General features: G+C 40.4%; 1 protein-coding gene across 4 annotated transcripts in view; it reads right to left on the reverse strand.

Annotated features, from left to right (window-relative positions):
* Positions 1 to 9,090: 9,090 nt before the first annotated feature.
* Positions 9,091 to 17,913, reverse strand: part of LOC109032594 (octopamine receptor beta-2R) — a 291,710-nt gene continuing 282,887 nt past the window's right edge. For all 4 annotated transcript variants that reach the window (XM_019044810.2, XM_019044811.2, XM_072303841.1 and 1 more), the window contains 6 exons: positions 16,162 to 16,505; positions 15,061 to 15,409; positions 12,652 to 12,838; positions 11,853 to 12,033; positions 11,000 to 11,183; positions 9,091 to 9,842 (listed from right to left, as the gene is read on the reverse strand). In XM_019044810.2, coding sequence (XP_018900355.1) covers positions 9,482 to 9,842; positions 11,000 to 11,183; positions 11,853 to 12,033; positions 12,652 to 12,838; positions 15,061 to 15,409; positions 16,162 to 16,309 — 1,410 coding nt within the window. In that variant the 5' untranslated portion in view covers positions 16,310 to 16,505 and the 3' untranslated portion in view covers positions 9,091 to 9,481. The remainder of the gene's footprint in view (positions 9,843 to 10,999; positions 11,184 to 11,852; positions 12,034 to 12,651; positions 12,839 to 15,060; positions 15,410 to 16,161; positions 16,506 to 17,913) is intronic.

Raw genomic sequence — 17,913 nt, forward strand, 5'->3', positions numbered from 1 at the left:
CATCCGTTTTCTTATTTGACTCTAGACTGTTTGAATAGCTTCGTCCTCCCCTAAAACTTTTCATCAAAGGTTCAGCAATTTTTTAGAAGCTTTCCAAATTTTTCCTAAGGTCTAATTACCTTCAAAAGATCACCCACACAGATTCAGGAATTTTTTTTCGGGAGGGGAATTTTTTTGTACCTACCTAATCAAGCAACTAGCACCAGGGGATATGATTCTTGATAGCTGGTTCAAAAAAGCAGTCTTTTTACGCCTTGTGAAACATATTTTCCTGTGAAAAGGAATTATGTAGGAGATCTATGTACATTAAGAAAAACTGGATGTCTTTTACGGACACAGCATACAAATAAATTCTATGAATAAACCTAAAATAAATACCTACCAACTAACTTTACCGGCATTTCCTGATAATAAAATTTCCTTGATACTAAAAACTTCCATACTAGAAAAACGCGACTCCTTAGTAAAAGTCAGTCACCCTGACGTCAGTCTGACATCAGCCTGAATTAGTCTGACTCTGGATAGTTTATGAAACATAGCCTGACGTCAGGCTGATTCACTTTTAGGTATTTGATCCTTAAATTTTAGTCTATTTATCCAAGTCGATTTTTAGCGTTTGCGACAGGGGGAAAACCTTAGGATTTGGGTAGAATCCTACATAGATCAAGGCGTAGAATCGATTGTCCTTGCTCCTGAAACTCGTCGGAGCTTCCTGAGCCGAGAAACGAAAAGTCAGTTCTTTTTCAGTATATACCTTTATTTGACGAAATCCTAATTTAACGATTTTTTTTAAATGTACTTAGGTATATAAACAAATCGGATTCAGAAAAAAATTACAAACGAGAAAAGGTGACAAAATCTCTCATTTCCTGAGAGTATAGTGATTTCTAATTTTGTCGTCTTTCGGTGATACAATAGACCATCTCATGCACCTTTACTTAGTCGAGTTAAGAGAGAAATCAAACACTCAATTTGGCCTGGAACGGCGCGGCGCAGAGACCAATGATGACGAGGACTTGAGATGAAAAGGAGAAGTCCCCGGCGCGGCAGTCAGCATGTAACATGTATTAGCGCCTACTTAACTGCATGAATACTTCACGCATTGCGCCAAACACAGTGCAGTCAACGCGGCGCGGCGAGCGCAGCGGCCGGCCAGGGCATTGGCGCCTACAAACCTAAGGGGATACCTCTAGCATTGCGCAATGCGTGAAGTATCGCTGTTAGGTTTGTAGGCGCCAGTGCGCGTTTCGCGGTGGCAGCACGTCGTGGCAGCGGAAGTTAAGATTAAGCTCATTTATGTTTGTTCTTGGATAGGTAATTTTTTCGTTCTCTTCATAAAAATGGAAGGCCTTGTCCACATAGAGATAGGCATACGGAATTTAACTTTCGCTTAAATCTCCGTGAACTTTTGCTAGTAGTGTTGACAGGGCTTTCGCAAAAAATTTGTCCAACACGAGTGAACGCGTCCTATGCACCCCTCTCCCACCGGCACGTTCACTTGATGGTTTTTATTGATGTTTCAAAGCGAATGAGAAGGGGGTGGCAAAATACAGGCGGGGGCGGCAAGTAGGTAAATCCGGCCCTGGTTCACAACTCAGTTGTCACATGCCCACGGTTCACACTGGACCGAGTCAACTAGAGAGGTCGGACATGAAATCGTTGACTAGAACTGGAAATTTTAATGTTTATTTCGTCACATTTTAAATTTTAAGGGGTGTCTTTAAGGGAGAAAGTTTTATGAGAAAAACAATGGAGCCACTTTTAGAACCTCAAAATTTTGTATGAACGGGGTTATAAGCTTTTAAAGTTTCCAAATTTTGTCCGGCCTGCCACTGACTCGATCCACTGTGCGCTGCGCCGGCTCATGAATGAGCGCCCCATACAGTTGCCACTAGTTTGCTAGGTAATGTAAAATCCCGTTTTTCCATATCTCTAAAGGAAATCATGCCCACTTCTACGATGTTTCTTATGCAACTTTCTAGAGCACACACCATCTTCTTCACACGTCAATAGTTCAATCAGTGAGTTCGAAAACACACAAACTCGGAAAAAAACTGCGCAGCGGGCGAAGAAGTTAGTTTAAGAAAAACCTTTTTGGTGCCAAAGGACAAGTACTTAGAGACTTTATAAAGCACCAAGTTGAAATCGATACACCATGTTTGATGACAGAGAATTAAGCGTTTGAAAATTTCCGAGTTGGTGTGTTTTCGTTCTCACCGACTTTCAGATACTGATATTTCATAGTCTGTCCAGAAAAATATATATTTTTCGACTTGAATAAAGCTTAAAATATTTATATAACTTGTTGGTACAAGGTATACTGAACCAAGAAAAGAAAACCGCAAGATCGAATGGTCACCCGTTTCCCTTGAAATGGCCAAAAATTGGTATTTCCAATGAAATACTTCGATTTTTCCCTTTTTCCGTCGCTGTTTCGAGCACTTTGCAATTTCGAAATTTCCTTTTGCGTGCTATCCATAAGTGTTACTAAACCGTAAAAAAGTGAAAATGGAAAAAAACCCGAGTTGGTGTGTTTTCGAACTCATTGATTCAGTTCCACTTAGCAGAAATGCGTTCAATTATGCCAAGGGACTTTGCTAAACCCTTTTTTAAAGAAATGAATGGCATGGCATGGCATAACATCTTCAGCAAAAATTGTACATAATATGTCCATCACTTTGATCCAGTTTCCGGTCGTGAGCTGAATTTTTTCACAGGAATACACCCACACATCACTCTTCGTAGGTAATTTTAATTTAGAGACAGTAATTGAGTAGTATTTATAGTTTCACAATGCTTGATTAGTTTGATCCCTCTGGTAGGTATTAAAGTAACTTTGATGTATAGTTATTTACGAAAATTCCTCTTTTACTGGTTCTCTTAGGAAAAAATTGTAGTGGTTTTTGTCAGAACACAGCAGATGAAAATAAATTAAAGTAGGCACTGTAGTAGACTTGCTACATTATTGTTAATGCCAGCAACACACTTCTGTACGAGTGGATGAGAAAAAACCCAAGTTTCCCTTCAAATTAGCGTTTATGCAATTTGGCCTACTCCAGCGTCGTAACATTTGTATCATCCACGATGGAGATTTCGGTCCAGCGTTTACGCAGATCAAGGTAACAGGGAATATTCGAGTGCAGAAGTTGAGGGCACAAGTCTACCTCTTTTAAGTAAAGTATGTCGTCGAATGTTTTTAACAATCTTCAGTTTTGCTCATCTTTTTTTATGCACAACCAATGAAACAGGCATTGCCTTTCTGACGGTTTATTTGTATTAAACAAATCTTAATTTAATCATTGGTCGGTCCTGTTTGATTCAACACACTCGGTATGTACAGAAATCTTCAATATCGCTTCACCACGTACGTGTCAGTGGCGTGGCGTGAATTGCGATAAATCGATTGATCTGCCATTTAAACCTATGGAAAAGGATCGATTAACAGGGTGTTCGCGGCGAACACCTCAATAATCAATTCTTTACCATAGGTTTAAATGGCATAACAATCGATACATCGCAATTCACGCCACGTCCACTGGTAAGTGTACGTAATCCAACTCCACTTGGAGGTCTTAAAGTAAGAGACTTGGAGGACAAGGCGCATAAGTGCAGTTTTTGCTGTTTCGAGAAATACGTGTTCGAAGTTTCAAAATTACATGGCCCCTAATGGTGGCAAGAAAGTTCAAACTGACTTTTTGACGCTTAAAACTTGGAAATAGGGAACAAATTTTTCACAGAATATGCATTGAGACTAGTATTACTTGAAATCATTAATATCTCAATTTTTTCAAAAGCTGCACTTATGCGCCTTATCCTCCAAGCCTCTCGAATGACAATTCGAAAATTTTTGGGAGATTCAGAGATAAATGACGTTGATTTATTTGAACTAAAATTTATTTAAAAAATTCAATATTCACTTACAATATACATCTCTTTTTTCCATTCTCCCCCTGCGAATATTGCCGTGGGATTTTTGATTCGAAGAATACTCTCTGGGCAAGTTCCTCGTCCCTTTTCAATCAACAGATGAGAAGTGCATTGACGAAAACCTCGAAACTTCTCTAGAAAGTACAAACATATCTAAGCTAGGTAGATAAGTGACAAATTTGCAGACAAACGAGCGTTGAAAAATATTTTATAAAAACTTAGGAATACGTGTTTGACGAAATGTTTAGCTGTGCACATGAAAAAGTCTATAGTTTCGAAAATGTGTGTATTGCTTATTCTCTTAAAGGAGAAGTTGAAATGGGGATGGCTCCGCCCCCTCTCAAAACCCTCAAGTTAAAGTGTCCTCCATAATGATCATAGAGATCTATATTTCATCACTTTGCAAAATTTATGGGACAGATACTAAAGAGATATGAGACTCACATTGTAAATAGACAAAATTCTGGTTCTGCGTGGTTTTAATGAAAACTAGATAAGAGAAAACCTGTGGACATCGAGAGTAACATTTCCATATACGTGTCTCGTTTGCAATGTTGCGGACTTCCAATCATATTTTATTTTTTAAATGTAAAACCGCATTCAACGTCAAATGAGATTTTCCATAATTTTTCTACTCTGTGTGAGGCAAATTCTGTGAAAACTTCAAGGAATGATGCTGATTTTCTCTCCTTTAAAAAACTAAAATAGGAAGGAGATGTTTAAAAACCGCAAACGAGATACGTGGTTCGGGAATTTCACCGTCGATGTAGAATATTACCACTCCAGGAAGCTATCCGTTAGGCTTTATCTCCACAGGACGTTTCATGGGATTTGTCATAGAGAATGAGAAATTTCATGAGTTTAAAGTAACACTTAATGCAATTGATATTGTTAAATAGATGACTTTCCTTTCCGACGACTGGATTTCAATAGAGACGATTGTCGAGGGTGAACTAAAAATATTTAGAATGAGAGAGAGAGAGAGGGAAGAGAGAGGTTTCACGGAGAGCTCAGATTCATAAACTGGAGCACAGCAACTAATAGACTAGAGGTAACATTTACTCGTAGAAGAGAACCTGCTGTGTCCTAAAATTAAACGGCGACCGCATTTACATGAAGAAGGACGTCCAACTGTTACAATACGTTGGGTCTGAGAGCCGTTTTTACGAGTTGGGAATCAAAGGTCCCGAGGGCTGATTATTGAAATTGAAAGACATAGCGATAGACAAAGAAGAAATAGGGAGTATAGAGCGATCCTATTGGTTGAAACGGGTGGTTGTTATAGACTATGGGGGAAAATGACGGACGAACTAAGATCTCTGTCGGTTGCCGATAGTTAGTCTATCGCTAACCACCTTTGAGCATTGCAACCACCCGCTTCTGCCAATAGGCTTGCTTCACTTCCCCTATGTCTTCTTTGTCTATAGCTTTGTTTATCAATTTTAATAATCAGTCTGCAGTCCGGATGAAACCACAGTTGCCAAACCACCAATGCGAGTATATATTCGCATTGGTTACGAACGTATTCAAAATTCACAGCTTTAGAGCAACGATGCGCACTTAGGTGCGCATCGTTGATGCAAAATAAGTCTGTAAAAACGGCCCTTAAACCAGCGGCATTTTTCAGTCAAGGATTTGGCTCGTTGATGTCCTTACAAAGAGGACTCTAAAAAAAGGACCACGAGATCACAAAAAGTTTGGGACATATTTGATACTAAAACCCACGAGATTTTGACGGCGATATTTTTTCAACTTTGATTGCATTTTCTCTTTGACTTCCGTCGTGCATTGTGATTCGGTGCACACAAATCTCGATTTTTGCGAACTATAAATTGAGAATCTACGGAGATTCCTCCCTGCATGAAAAACCAAGGAGACAACCCGATTTCCGGTTTTCGATTTCCCTAGATTTTCCGTTGCTTCTCTGGCGTACAGCGACGTATCTCATTTTCAGCATGACCTTCATGAAGCATGGATTTATATGTAAAACAGGGTTCACGTCGAAATTAAAATACGCCCTTACGTCAGAATAGCATGCGGTAGTAGCGAGTAACATGAATTGCGGTAGTTAGCAGGAGATGATGTTTCATTTTTTCCAAATTTGCCCTTTTCTGGGTTGTTCAACAGCTAATAATGTCTTGTTGATGAAAACCTGAACTTGTGAAACATGCATGCCAAATTTTGGGTTGTAGAAAGTCACTATCAAAAATGAAGAAAAAAACTTTTAAATGCTGAACTTCGGCCAATTTCTACCTCAATCAGGGTCTGAAGGCGCTAGCCCAATTTGGAGTATTTCTTCGAGAGAAGGATAGGTACTACACGACGACATCTCATTGTGCGCCGAAATAAATATATTGAAATTGGTTGAAGAGGGAGAGAGAACCTAATGCTGTGTTGGTCGGTTTCAGAAACAAACCGAGGCTAAGAAGTGCTTGCTTCATATTGAGGACAAAAGTTACACTGAAATTAGTTGTGGTTTATTTTAACTGAGTAAAATCGAAATCAGAGACAAGGCAAGCACATTCAGCATTAAGACACAGCACAAATTTTATACTTACATTAGATCCTCGGGTTCTCATGAAAGACTATGACGGCAACATCAGTTAGCATTAAAAACAAACGTGGTGCTATATCCTCCCATAACAAGTTATATTCTATACAGTTTTTGTAATTTTATACATACAATACAATGCTCAAGTGGTCAGAGAGGTAAAATTATCGAAAAATATGTAAAAATTTAAAAACCCCAGTTTGAGGGCATTTGTGGGGGTGAAAATACCCGATTTCTGGATGGATAATATTCAAAATATACACGACTAAATTAGAAAGGGCTCTTTGGCACCCCAGGTTCGAAGTATTAGAGGTCGTTCAATCTGATCTAAGCCCATAAAAAGTGGAAGTCCTATGAGTTAGTTACACTGGTCATAAATCGTGTTTGTTTTTCTAATGGTTGAAACTTACATATATGTAAAAAATTGTAAGAATATACGCAAAGACGAAGTTTCTGCGTTCAAATTGAATGGAAATGTCGATTTTTAAAACACCACGATTGACTTCAGCCACCGATGTAGTGTAGGCTATATGCTTTTTTTTTACCACCTTGGGTTTATTAGTGATGCATGTGTAACAACAAGTGCACATACGTGAATGAATTGATGCATCTAAAGCGGAAAAGACCACATATATATAAATGCCACGGATGAAACCAACAATCCCGTGTTCTTGTGTAAAAGCCTGATTACGATATTTGCCACAGGATATTGTCATTTTGATAGATTTAATTATTTGTTTTTATCATAGAATTTCAGAACTATAAACACGACTATATCACCAGCGCAACCAACCTATTGAGGTCCATACAAAGCAAGCGTTTTATTGTGAACTCTTGCTTTTATCTGGCGTTAGAAAACCCGAATTTCCGACTTTCTGATGAGCACTGCTATACAAAGTAAAGGCGCAATGACTCCATTCTGAATAATGATTTTAGATTTTTTTCTTCATAAAATTCTCCAATGCAAGAAGAGTAACAAACAATTCTCTCTATTTTCAGAATCACAGTGATATTCAGAGAGAAACTTCAACTGAAACAATGAGGCACATGGTGAGGGAAAGGAAAACCTCTGTTCTACGAACGGATAATTTCAGCGAGCACTTTATGATTCAGAGAATCGGACCCGCAGTCATAGAAACCGACCTTTGGTTCGGCGAACCGGTCAGTTCAAAGACTCAAAAGCTCGGGTCGCCGAACTATGGAACTTCGATAGATATCAGGCATGTTTCATATAAACAATGGTTTCCGAGTGTGTTGAGCTGAGCCTTCGGTTCACCGAAATGAAGATAGGTTTCGTTAATTAAAGAGGTAGGTTTACACGACTTCTCAGTCGTTTCATCCTCTGAACGAAAAAGCACGTGCTAAATTTACCGGTTCGTAAAATAAAATTTTTCTTGCCGTGCATAATGGTGATGAAATTTTTCTACGATAACACATTACAGTAGTCAAGCCTTTTTTTTTAAATTTGCAAAAAAATTGGTAACTCGCTCCTAGTATTTTAGCGCTAATTCCGAAAATTACCTTCAATTCTCTGTGTCAGGTCTATTTCCCCCGGAAGAAGCTGAATTCTCCCGAAAAATCGAGTATTTCTAGAGAGCATTCAATTTCTTTGGGAATCTTAGCGCAAACGCGAAAACCATTTTTCATATTTATGGATTTAGCAACCAAAAATACACAAGAGATTACGTATAGGATGCCTATTACATTTTTTCACTGTTTCCAATTTAGTAGCATGCAATACTTATTTTCCCATGAATTTTTGATTGTTAAAGCCAAAAATGACCTCAGTTTTTCTCCATTGTGCACATATTTCCCAAACAATTAGACTTCCTCTGAAAAACTCGATTTTTAGGGAGAATTCCGATTTTTCAGAGGGATATTGAACTTTTCTAGGAAAACAGACGTCGTTTTTGGAATCATCTAAAATACCATTCGGAATTCATTGTCAACTTTATAGCAGACCAGCCCGTGTTGACCAGTCTTATGTATGGAGGGAAGGGGCGAAATCTGGAATGGAGTCAGGGCGTGCTTCCTTCGAATAAGAGATTAGACGACCAACCCACGCTGCCGTGATAGGGGAAAATACCGTAAGAACATTCGAGAGTTGCGAAATTTCCCTGGATAAAACATGTACATTGAAAAAAAGAACTCCGGCCGTGGAACCCGTACATACGGGCCAACGTTTCGGGCTCAGAGGCCGAGAGCTCCGGGTGTAGCACCAAGAGCAGTCAAAGCTACGGCTCCAACACCCAGAACTCTCGGCCTCTGAGCCCGGAACGGACGGTACATCTGTATAGCCTGTAGCTTTTTTTCAGTGTATTTTTGAGAGAAGTTGTGCATATCTTTCTTTGAAATGTTCAGATATTTCGGATTAAATAGCGAGCAAAACAGCCAGAAAAGTTTGAAGGAAAATATCCAAAATTTTTCTGGTAAATTTGGTTTTTATTGAGGGAAATTTGGCACGGTCCGAAGGCTCATACGGCGTTCTTCCTTGGGACGTGAAGCCTGTGTTCCACGATCAAATGAACCCATCAAATACTCATCAAATGCAAGATGGCGACTGGTTTTCGCGCAAGTCCCTATCAAAAGTTAGCGGCCGTCAAATGTTATGAACCCGCCATTTTGCATTTGATGAGTACACTGGAAAAAACACATTAGATCTAGAGTCTAGACTCTTAAAAACACGGACAATAAAAAATACTCTTGATTCAATCCGATTTAAGCTTAAATCAAGAACCACGCCTTTTAATTTGAGCGGATTTCCTTTTGATTATTAAGCTTAAATCTGATTGAATCAAGAGTCCTTTTTCTTGTCAATGTTTTCAAGAGTCTGGACTCTAGATCCAATGTGTTTTTTATCCAGTGAAAGTTAGTGGGCCGTCAAATGTTGATGTACCCGATTTTGCATTTGATGAGTATTTGATGGGTTCATTTGATCGTGGGACACGGGCTTGAGCGCGGGCGTGAGACTCGTTGGCGGGGGGCTTAGAGCTGGGCCTCGGATCATAAGGAGCTGCCGAACTGGCTGGAGCGGCGGCGGTCGACGTGCTTGAAGTAGGTGTCGGAGTGGATGCTGCGGGTGCTGCGGGCCCGGTCGCGGTCGTCGTAGCCGGAGGCGGGGGCGTAGGTGAGGGAGGCGCGGCGGGCGTCCCGGTCGAGGGCCTCCAGGTCGGAGGGCGGCCGCCGGCAGAGGGAGCAGAAGGCGCACTGGAGGGTGTTGCGGTAGGCCTCCCGGAAGTCCCGGTTGAAGTAGGCGTAGATCACCGGGTTCAGCGTCGAGTTGGAGTACCCGATCCAGAAGAACACCGCCACCACCCCGTTCGAGAAGTGACACGGGTCCCCGCAGATCGAGGTGATCACGTACCTGAAGCACAAAATCCAAGAGTCGAGTTAGTGTTGCTCGAGAGGGTTAGGATTTGTGATCGATTCAACCGAACAATCATTTGGGCGTATTTCTGTCAAACGGAACTTTGCAGAGGACGAGTCTATGGTACGTGTGAGCTTAAAATCCGGAAAAATCAAAATCTTGGCTGATCCTAATTTTGAGATATCGAAATATTCGAAACATCCCTATTTGAGAATTTTCATAGTAAATGCAAGTTTTCTACTGATTTTGATCAGGTTTTTATCTATTTGTCCATTGAATCGGCGTTGATCGGTTCACGTTTTTATTTTTCGTTCGATTCATATCGAACGAATACATACATGGTCGTTACATGCAGGCTACCTATCATACTTTTTTTTTGACTGAGCAATTTGCCTTCAGCTGTGTCTGCAGCAATTGTTGCTGCGAATATGTTGTGCGTGCTGATTGCAGCTCATTACATACTTGACACTCTAACGGCGTTTTATGTGGGAAAGCAAATCGCCTTCAGTTGCGTCGGCAGCAATTGTTGTCTTTAATATGTTGTGCGTGTTGATTTCAGCTCATCACGGACTTGACTTCCTGAAGGCGTTTTATATGCGCAAGCTGTCGTGGTACGAACGAAGTAGGGATTGAGGGATTCGTTCAACCACACTCCTGCTTTTCTCCAACAGGGTGCTCTACTTTCGTACATCAAACGCCTTCAGAGAGTCAAGTATGTAATGAGCTCGGATCAGCACGCACACCATATTCATAACAACAATGCTGCGGACGTAGCTAAAGGCGAATTGAAAACAACCGTACAATACACGTTGAAAAACATTTTAGGTCTTTAATTCATCATGTTACCAATGGAGAGTTGGTCTTTTTATGGGGGATTCTTGACAACATTTTCGACATAAATTAAGTTAAGACATTTTAGTCCTTTTGGCACTAAAACTGACTAAACTGCTCGCGATTCATGGCATAGGGCACCAGAAAGTTTCCCATGGAAACCTCAAAATTCCATAGGGAACCCATTGTTTTTCTTTTCTATTTCCATTTTCATGGGGTTAACCCATTTCCACGAAAGCAACTATCCTGAAAATTTTGCCTCTGTGGGCGAAGGTCCATGTTCCCAAGGGTCACTCATTGAGAAACACTTGAAAATGACTTACCACAAGAAAAAGGGGAGCCAACAGAGCATGAAGGTGCCCATTATTATGCCTAACGTTCGGGCTGCTTTGTGCTCTCTCTTCATTTTGATGAAGCTCCCGTCTTTCGTCGGGGTCGAGTGCACCGCCCCGACTTCATTGACGGTCAAGTTTTTGCTCGAACCGCCGCTATTGCTTAATACATCTCCTGAAAGCAAGGGGTCACAGTTAAACGTATAGTATAATACAGTTAATACATTATCAAAATCACCTACATGGACGAAAAAAGATCGTTAGTTGCTTTCACGACGCTTATAGTGAAATCCAGGTCCAATCTGCGATCTTAGTCGCAGTTACGGTATTATTTTGGTGGGCAAAATTATTTTGATCGAGGAGCAATCATTTGCCTCTGTTAGATTACAACCTAAAGAGTTTATTGGACTACCTCCGCGAGTTTAAATATTAGAGCCTAACACAGAGCAGAGCAACGTGTTGCAAGCGCGGAACACGCACTGGCGCCTACAAACCTAAGGGGATACTTCACGCAGTGCGCAATGCTTGAAGTATCCCCTTAGGTTTGTAGGCGCCAATGCGTGTTTCGCGCTGGCTTTTTTATCAGAGAGGATAGTGTTGGTTGGAGGAGACCAACAATTTTGAAATATCAATGTCGAAATTCGCAAAACACGTATCTCGGAGTTGACGTTCCCAAATCTGTATTTTTTAATTTTTTTTTTAGTTTCTTCTTCTTTTTCCTCTGGAACTATAGATATAAAAAACACAACAGTCAAAAATAGTATTAACGGTTATACTGATCAGGCAATGACGATATTCCCAACATAATAAAGCCACAAAATATTACTTCCGAAAAAGAACTTACCATTAGTATTTGAATATAATTCTCTATTATGGTTTTGTAAAAGTTGATTGCCTATCCGTGCGTGAATTTGTTTTTCTTGCCGGTTGGCTTCTTTGAAAATTGCTAAGTAGGTAAAAATCATGATTGTACAAGGGATCCAAAAGGATATCGATGATGAAATGAGGGCGTATAATTTGTTGACCTGCAACAACGGACAAGACGAAAAATAAGTATGAGTCTATGTTGAGCGGCAAATGAAATTCAAATTTTACGTGAATGATACTTTGCTTGACGTAAATGATAAACGCTAAGTTAGAGGTCATATGCAGATATTAAAAATCACGCAGCTGCGTAGCAATATTCTGAAATTTCCGCCAATTTTTAATTTTTTCGAAGGTTACCTTGGTGGTTTGGTTACCACCTAGAAATGTACACAAAATATTCTCTTTATAAAACAGAAAAATCAAGAAAGTTTCAAGCATACTACGTCAACTAATTTTCAAAAGAAAAAATAACGTATGACAAGAAGTCTTCAAATTCGCAAACGTTAATACGTAATTTCACAGTTTGCCCATTGATACGTCTATACCGTGCTGCTTGTACATTATTGATGAGATACATGCCAATTGATGCGTATGTTCTGACCATGTGTGATTGAATTTTTCATAAACTTAAAAAAAAGTTTAGGAACATCTATCATGGTTCTACTTGATTTTTTACACAGTATACCATAGAGTATGGTGTTTATTACCATACTCGCATCACTGGGTCAGAGTACGGTAAAATCTAATTTTTTTCAGTGTAGGCATTGCATGCTCACCTCAAATTGACATTCATCGGGGTGGTTGTTGCGGTAGTGCTTGTGCTCTTCCGTCGTATACCAACCACAGAAAATAGGAACGAACGAGATAATGGCCGGCGAGATCCACGTCAGCAAGAGCATGATGGCCACTTTCCGTTTCGTCATCTTGATCGGGTACTTGAGTGGCTTTACAATGGCGTAGTACCTGCAATTCAATGATTATAATTGGTACTTGTTGAAGTATGAGGTAGAAATCTAGGGATGATTATTTTCAGTATCGTCCTCTATAGAGAAGAGAACTGAAACTAGCGTATGGGTCACTGAAAATGAAATTCCCTGACATTTCTCTGATTTTCCTGGCACAATCTGGTAAAATTCCCTGTCAACTGAAGATACACCGGATGGTTTTCAAGACATTATCAGAAATAGTTTTCAGGCAAAATTTGTTGTTCGAAATATCTCGCCCATTCTAGGAAGCAAATGAAGTTGACTGAACAATTTTACACTGAAAAAAAAGTGGAAGTGGGATTGACCATAATGGTATAGTAAAAAAAAATATGGTGATAAAAAGCCAAATAATGGTCGATTTAAGCATCTAGATGAAAGTGAGAATCATACTCGATATAAAAATTACCATACCCGGATTGTAAATATCAGTTAGGTGTGTCTGTCCATCGTTTAGGTATTTCTCACCATCAGCTGGGTATTTTTTACCATACGATGAGTTAAAAGTATGGAATAACATGGTAACACTTGCGTTTGATATATGTAGGCATCTGTATGCGACTGGTCATGGTGTTGGTAGGTTAAATTTACCATACTGGTATAGTCAGCGTGGTGAGAGCTCCCGCTTGACTGCGCTGCGGTCTGTGGTCCGCCATTTTTCGTTTGTCTGTTTGTCAGTTATAAATTTATCACGTTGAGGGTCGGAGTCCGTGGCTGTGTTTTATTGATCCATATTAATCCATGTGAATCCACGCGTAATTTGCCCAAATTTGTGTTCGAATTGTCCCTAAAGCTACCGTCTTCTCTTCGAATCTATCTATATTGATCTGCCACATACATTTTCTGAGATTTTTTCGTTATTCGTATCGACCAATTTCTGGAGGTTAGGAGTTGCTACAATGAATCTGGCTTGCAAAGTGAAGGAATCCTGAAAATTTGAAAACCTTCGCAAAGTTGTTCTGCAATCCAGTGAATATCGGTTCTGTGTAAAGTCATTTCGAAAACATAAAAGTGCGGAAGTAATTTGAAAATAATCGACTAGAAGTGATTTTTGAATACTTCGTTCGTAGGTATATCTATATTCTTGTTAAAATTTTCGAAGCTCAACATACTCAGATGAAGAGACAAATGTGCGTGGGATTGATGTTTAACTGTAACTTTAAGCAAAATTTGGCAGCTTCTGCCCCACCGTGAACCGTGCGATTGGATTTTCATGTAGTGTCTTTTTGTGGGTATATTTTGAACTATCTATTTATTATATGCAATTAAATTTTCCGTGGATCTGATTTAGTCTGTAAATGATACCTTAACGCGAATAACAAGTATGGTTTTGGTATCATTTACTTGAAATCAGTGAAGCAATTATCTGCTATTTCTCGTTGAAACTGTCTTTAACTGCCATTGATTGTGTATGTAACGGAATTTCTAAAAGTAAGGTGTAAGTAAAATATCCACGACTTTCATCAAAAGCATTTAATAATATAAGATGAGTGGATTTTAGAATCTACAAGGTTTGTCGCAGCATCTGGATGCTTGAAATTACCATACTAGTCAGTCGGGAACGCCACACTGGCACTGTGTCGCATAGTGTCAGCCGTATCGTGTTATTTACCATACCGGTATATTGGTAACTATGCTGCAGCTTCACTGTGTAAAAAATCAAGTAGACAGTATGGTAAATAACACCCAAACTCTGGTAAATCCCACCGATTATTTTTTTCAGTGTACCATAAAATTTCATCATTCCCTGATATTTTCTAGTTTTTCCGGTATTCCCTGACTGTAACGAAGGGGTAACCATGTTCCCTTGACATTTTATGATTCCTTGATATTTTCCGGTTTTCCCGGTACACTGCGGAGAAAAAACACATCGGATCTAGAGTCCAGACTCTTGAAAACATTGATAAGAAAATGGACTCTTGATTCAATCAGATTTAAGCTTAAATCAAAAGGAAATCCGCTAAAATTAAGAAGCTTGGTTCTTGATTTACGCTTAAATCTGCTTGAATCAAGAGTATTTTTGCTTGTCGATATTTTTAAGAGTCTGGACTCTAGATCCAATGTGTTTTTTTTTTCCCCAGTGTATTCTCTGACTGTGACGAAGGGGTAAACATTTTTCCTTGACATTTTATGATTCCCTGACATTCCCCGGTTTTCCCGATATTCCCTGACTTTGATGAAGGGGTGGGGGCTCTGGCTCACCTATCGACCGAGATGCAACAAAGATGGATAATCGAGGCGGTGGAGAAGTAGACGTCGAGGGCGTTCCAGACGTCGCAGATGAAGGCGCCGAAGAGCCACTTGCCGGTGACCTGGACGCTCATGTTGAAGGTCATGGCGACCATGGCGACGAGCATGTCGGCGAGGGCCAGGCTCACGACGAAGTAGTTGGTGATGACCCGGAGCTTCCGGTGCCGCATCACACTCACGATGACCAGGAGGTTCCCGAAGATGGCCGCCAGGATGATCGTCGCCATCACCATCGTCCGCAGCACCCACAGCACCACGCTCGCCCAGTCCTCCACGTCCTCCGGGTCCATCCAAAACTCGTCTGAAACACACCAAAAAAAGCGAATTTATTTAGAGGTTCGGTACTACTTTTGTGCCGAGCTGTCACACTATTTGAGTTCGGAACTTCCGATTCGGTGACTAACGAATCGCAACGTTGGTGCGTGATTTTGGCACCACCTCGCGAAGTGGTTCTAAAAACGGTTCGACCTATTGAAAACCGACGGATCTGATTGGTCGAATCTGGTAACAAAGGGTGTCCACTGGCGTTGGTGATTGATGAGACAAACTGGGACAGAACTTCCCAAAGAGGTTCGGAACTTTAAAGAAAATTCGCTTAAGGACACCCCTGAAAATCCTCGAGTTATCGTTCAATCTTACTGATTAATAACGAGTAATAAGATGCGACGCCGAACAGTGAATCGAGTTAATGGAGGAGGTCAAACAAAATTTGGAACCTTTAAAAGCTCATAAACTCATTCTCATTCGGTACGGACGACTTTTATCGTCGATTTTCTTAGAAATGGTGTAGTTTATGGAAAAAAAGTCGTTCTACGTAAAGTGTTTGAAATTATATCATGCGATAATTTAAGCAAAAAAATCGGACGTCAAGGTCCGTTGTTTACACTTCGAATTCTGGATTTTGCTGGAATATCGACGCCGTGTTGTACCGGCCTACGTCACGGGGTAAACAATCCTTAAGATGAAAACACCTGTTTTTTTGTCTATGAATTCACGCAGCCATGAGTTGGACTTCCTTCCAGTTACCGCGTTAGGATATTTATTGAATGTTACCTGAGGTAAAATTGCTAGTGACGTTGAGGTTGGCGGCGGAGAGGTTGCGGAGGGCGGCTGCGGCGGTGGGCCCCGCCCAGGGGGCCGGTCCGGGGGCGTCGAGCATGAAGCTGTTGGGGTTGAGGCTCATGTCGGAGAGAGCGCCCATCGGGGACTACTTGAGGGTTTCCCTGTCCAAGGCCTTGGTTTTGGTTCTGGCTCTCGTCTTCTCCGGCCGGGAGTCGGGCACCGAGGCGGCGAGCTTCGTCGCGGGCATCCTTCAGCGGCTCCGAGGGAGGGCGACACCGAGAGGGGTTGGGCCTGCCCAGTCGGGCAACGCTGACAATCGACGAAGCTCCAGTGTCCTGAAATAATATGAATATTCCATGTAATGCAATGCTTCAAACCAGGGGCATGAAACGTGAGAAAGAAATGAAACAGTGGAAATTTCAGCGGAATGCTTCACGAAATGTCACGAGGCTGTGAAATATTTCAAGAAATTTCACGAGGCTGTGAATATTTCCAGAAATTTCGCGAGGCTGTGAAATAATTCAAGAAATTTCACGAGGCTGAGAAATATTTCAAGAAATTTCGCGAGGCTGTGACATATTTCAAGAAATTTCACGAGGCTGAGAAATATTTCAAGAAATTTCGCGAGGCTGTGACATATTTCAAGAAATTTCACGTTTCAAAATCGAAGTACTCTTATAGCTAATTTAGACCTCAATATCCATGCACACCTCAACTTTTTGTGTTGAAACGGCTCGTTTACCTATTCAAGTATATAATTTTTTATTCCTTTTTTTAATTTTTGGGACCATTAAATTTGACACGGAACTACATCAATATTCACAAAGCATGCATTATATTTTCCTTTAATACATTTTTTTTTCTTCTTCATCAATTCAAAAGAGAATAATCCATGCAGAGTGTGCAAAAATTTCAAAATCATTAGTTTAAAAACGCTGACTCCGCGAGTTTAAATATTAGAGCTTAACACACACGCATTGCGCAATGCTTGAAGTATCCCCTTGGGTTTGTAGGCGCCAGTGCGCTTGCCACGGCGCCTCAAGCAACTATTTCACAACAGAGGTGTTGCAGAGTGTCATACGCAATTGAAGGCGCTCCAATATATTAAGACTGAAAGGCTGTGAAATATTTCAAGAAATTTCACGTTTCAAAATCGAAGTACTCTTATAGCTAATTCGGACCTCAATATCCATGCACACCTCAAATTTTTGTGTTGAAACGGCTTTTTTACCTATCAAGGTATTTAATTTTTTATTCCTTGCTTTTTTATTTTCTCATTTGATCATTCGGAAAAATCTAATCAACGTTTATAGTCTTTACCTCATAGACGCAAAAGCGTGCAATAACACTACTGTCAGTTAGTACATTCCAACGCCTTGTCAACGTCAAATATGACGAGGGAACCAGAATATAATAAGAAAAAAACCCAACAATTTTAAAAATTCAGTTCCACTTGAAAACAATTTTAGGGTGAGGAGGGATAAAACGTCAAAAAATCAAAAAATTCGTAGATAATAATGAAGAACCAAAATAAATTAAGCTAAATTTTTTTCGTTTTTCCAAGAGAATCTCACTTCCTCCCAGGATTCTTTTGTAAAAGGGTCTCTGGAGACACTGGATCCCGATCCCACTCATCTTAATTTTAAAACCAGAAAAACCGCGTTCATTTTCCCGAAAAGTCATCTACGCGGACGAGTCATTGTGGAGACCCCGTCCCACTTGGCGTACCTTGCTCCACTCCAA

This window comes from Bemisia tabaci, chromosome 8 (genome assembly GCF_918797505.1).
Source record: "Bemisia tabaci chromosome 8, PGI_BMITA_v3".
In the NCBI taxonomy this organism is placed as follows: domain Eukaryota; kingdom Metazoa; phylum Arthropoda; class Insecta; order Hemiptera; family Aleyrodidae; genus Bemisia; species Bemisia tabaci.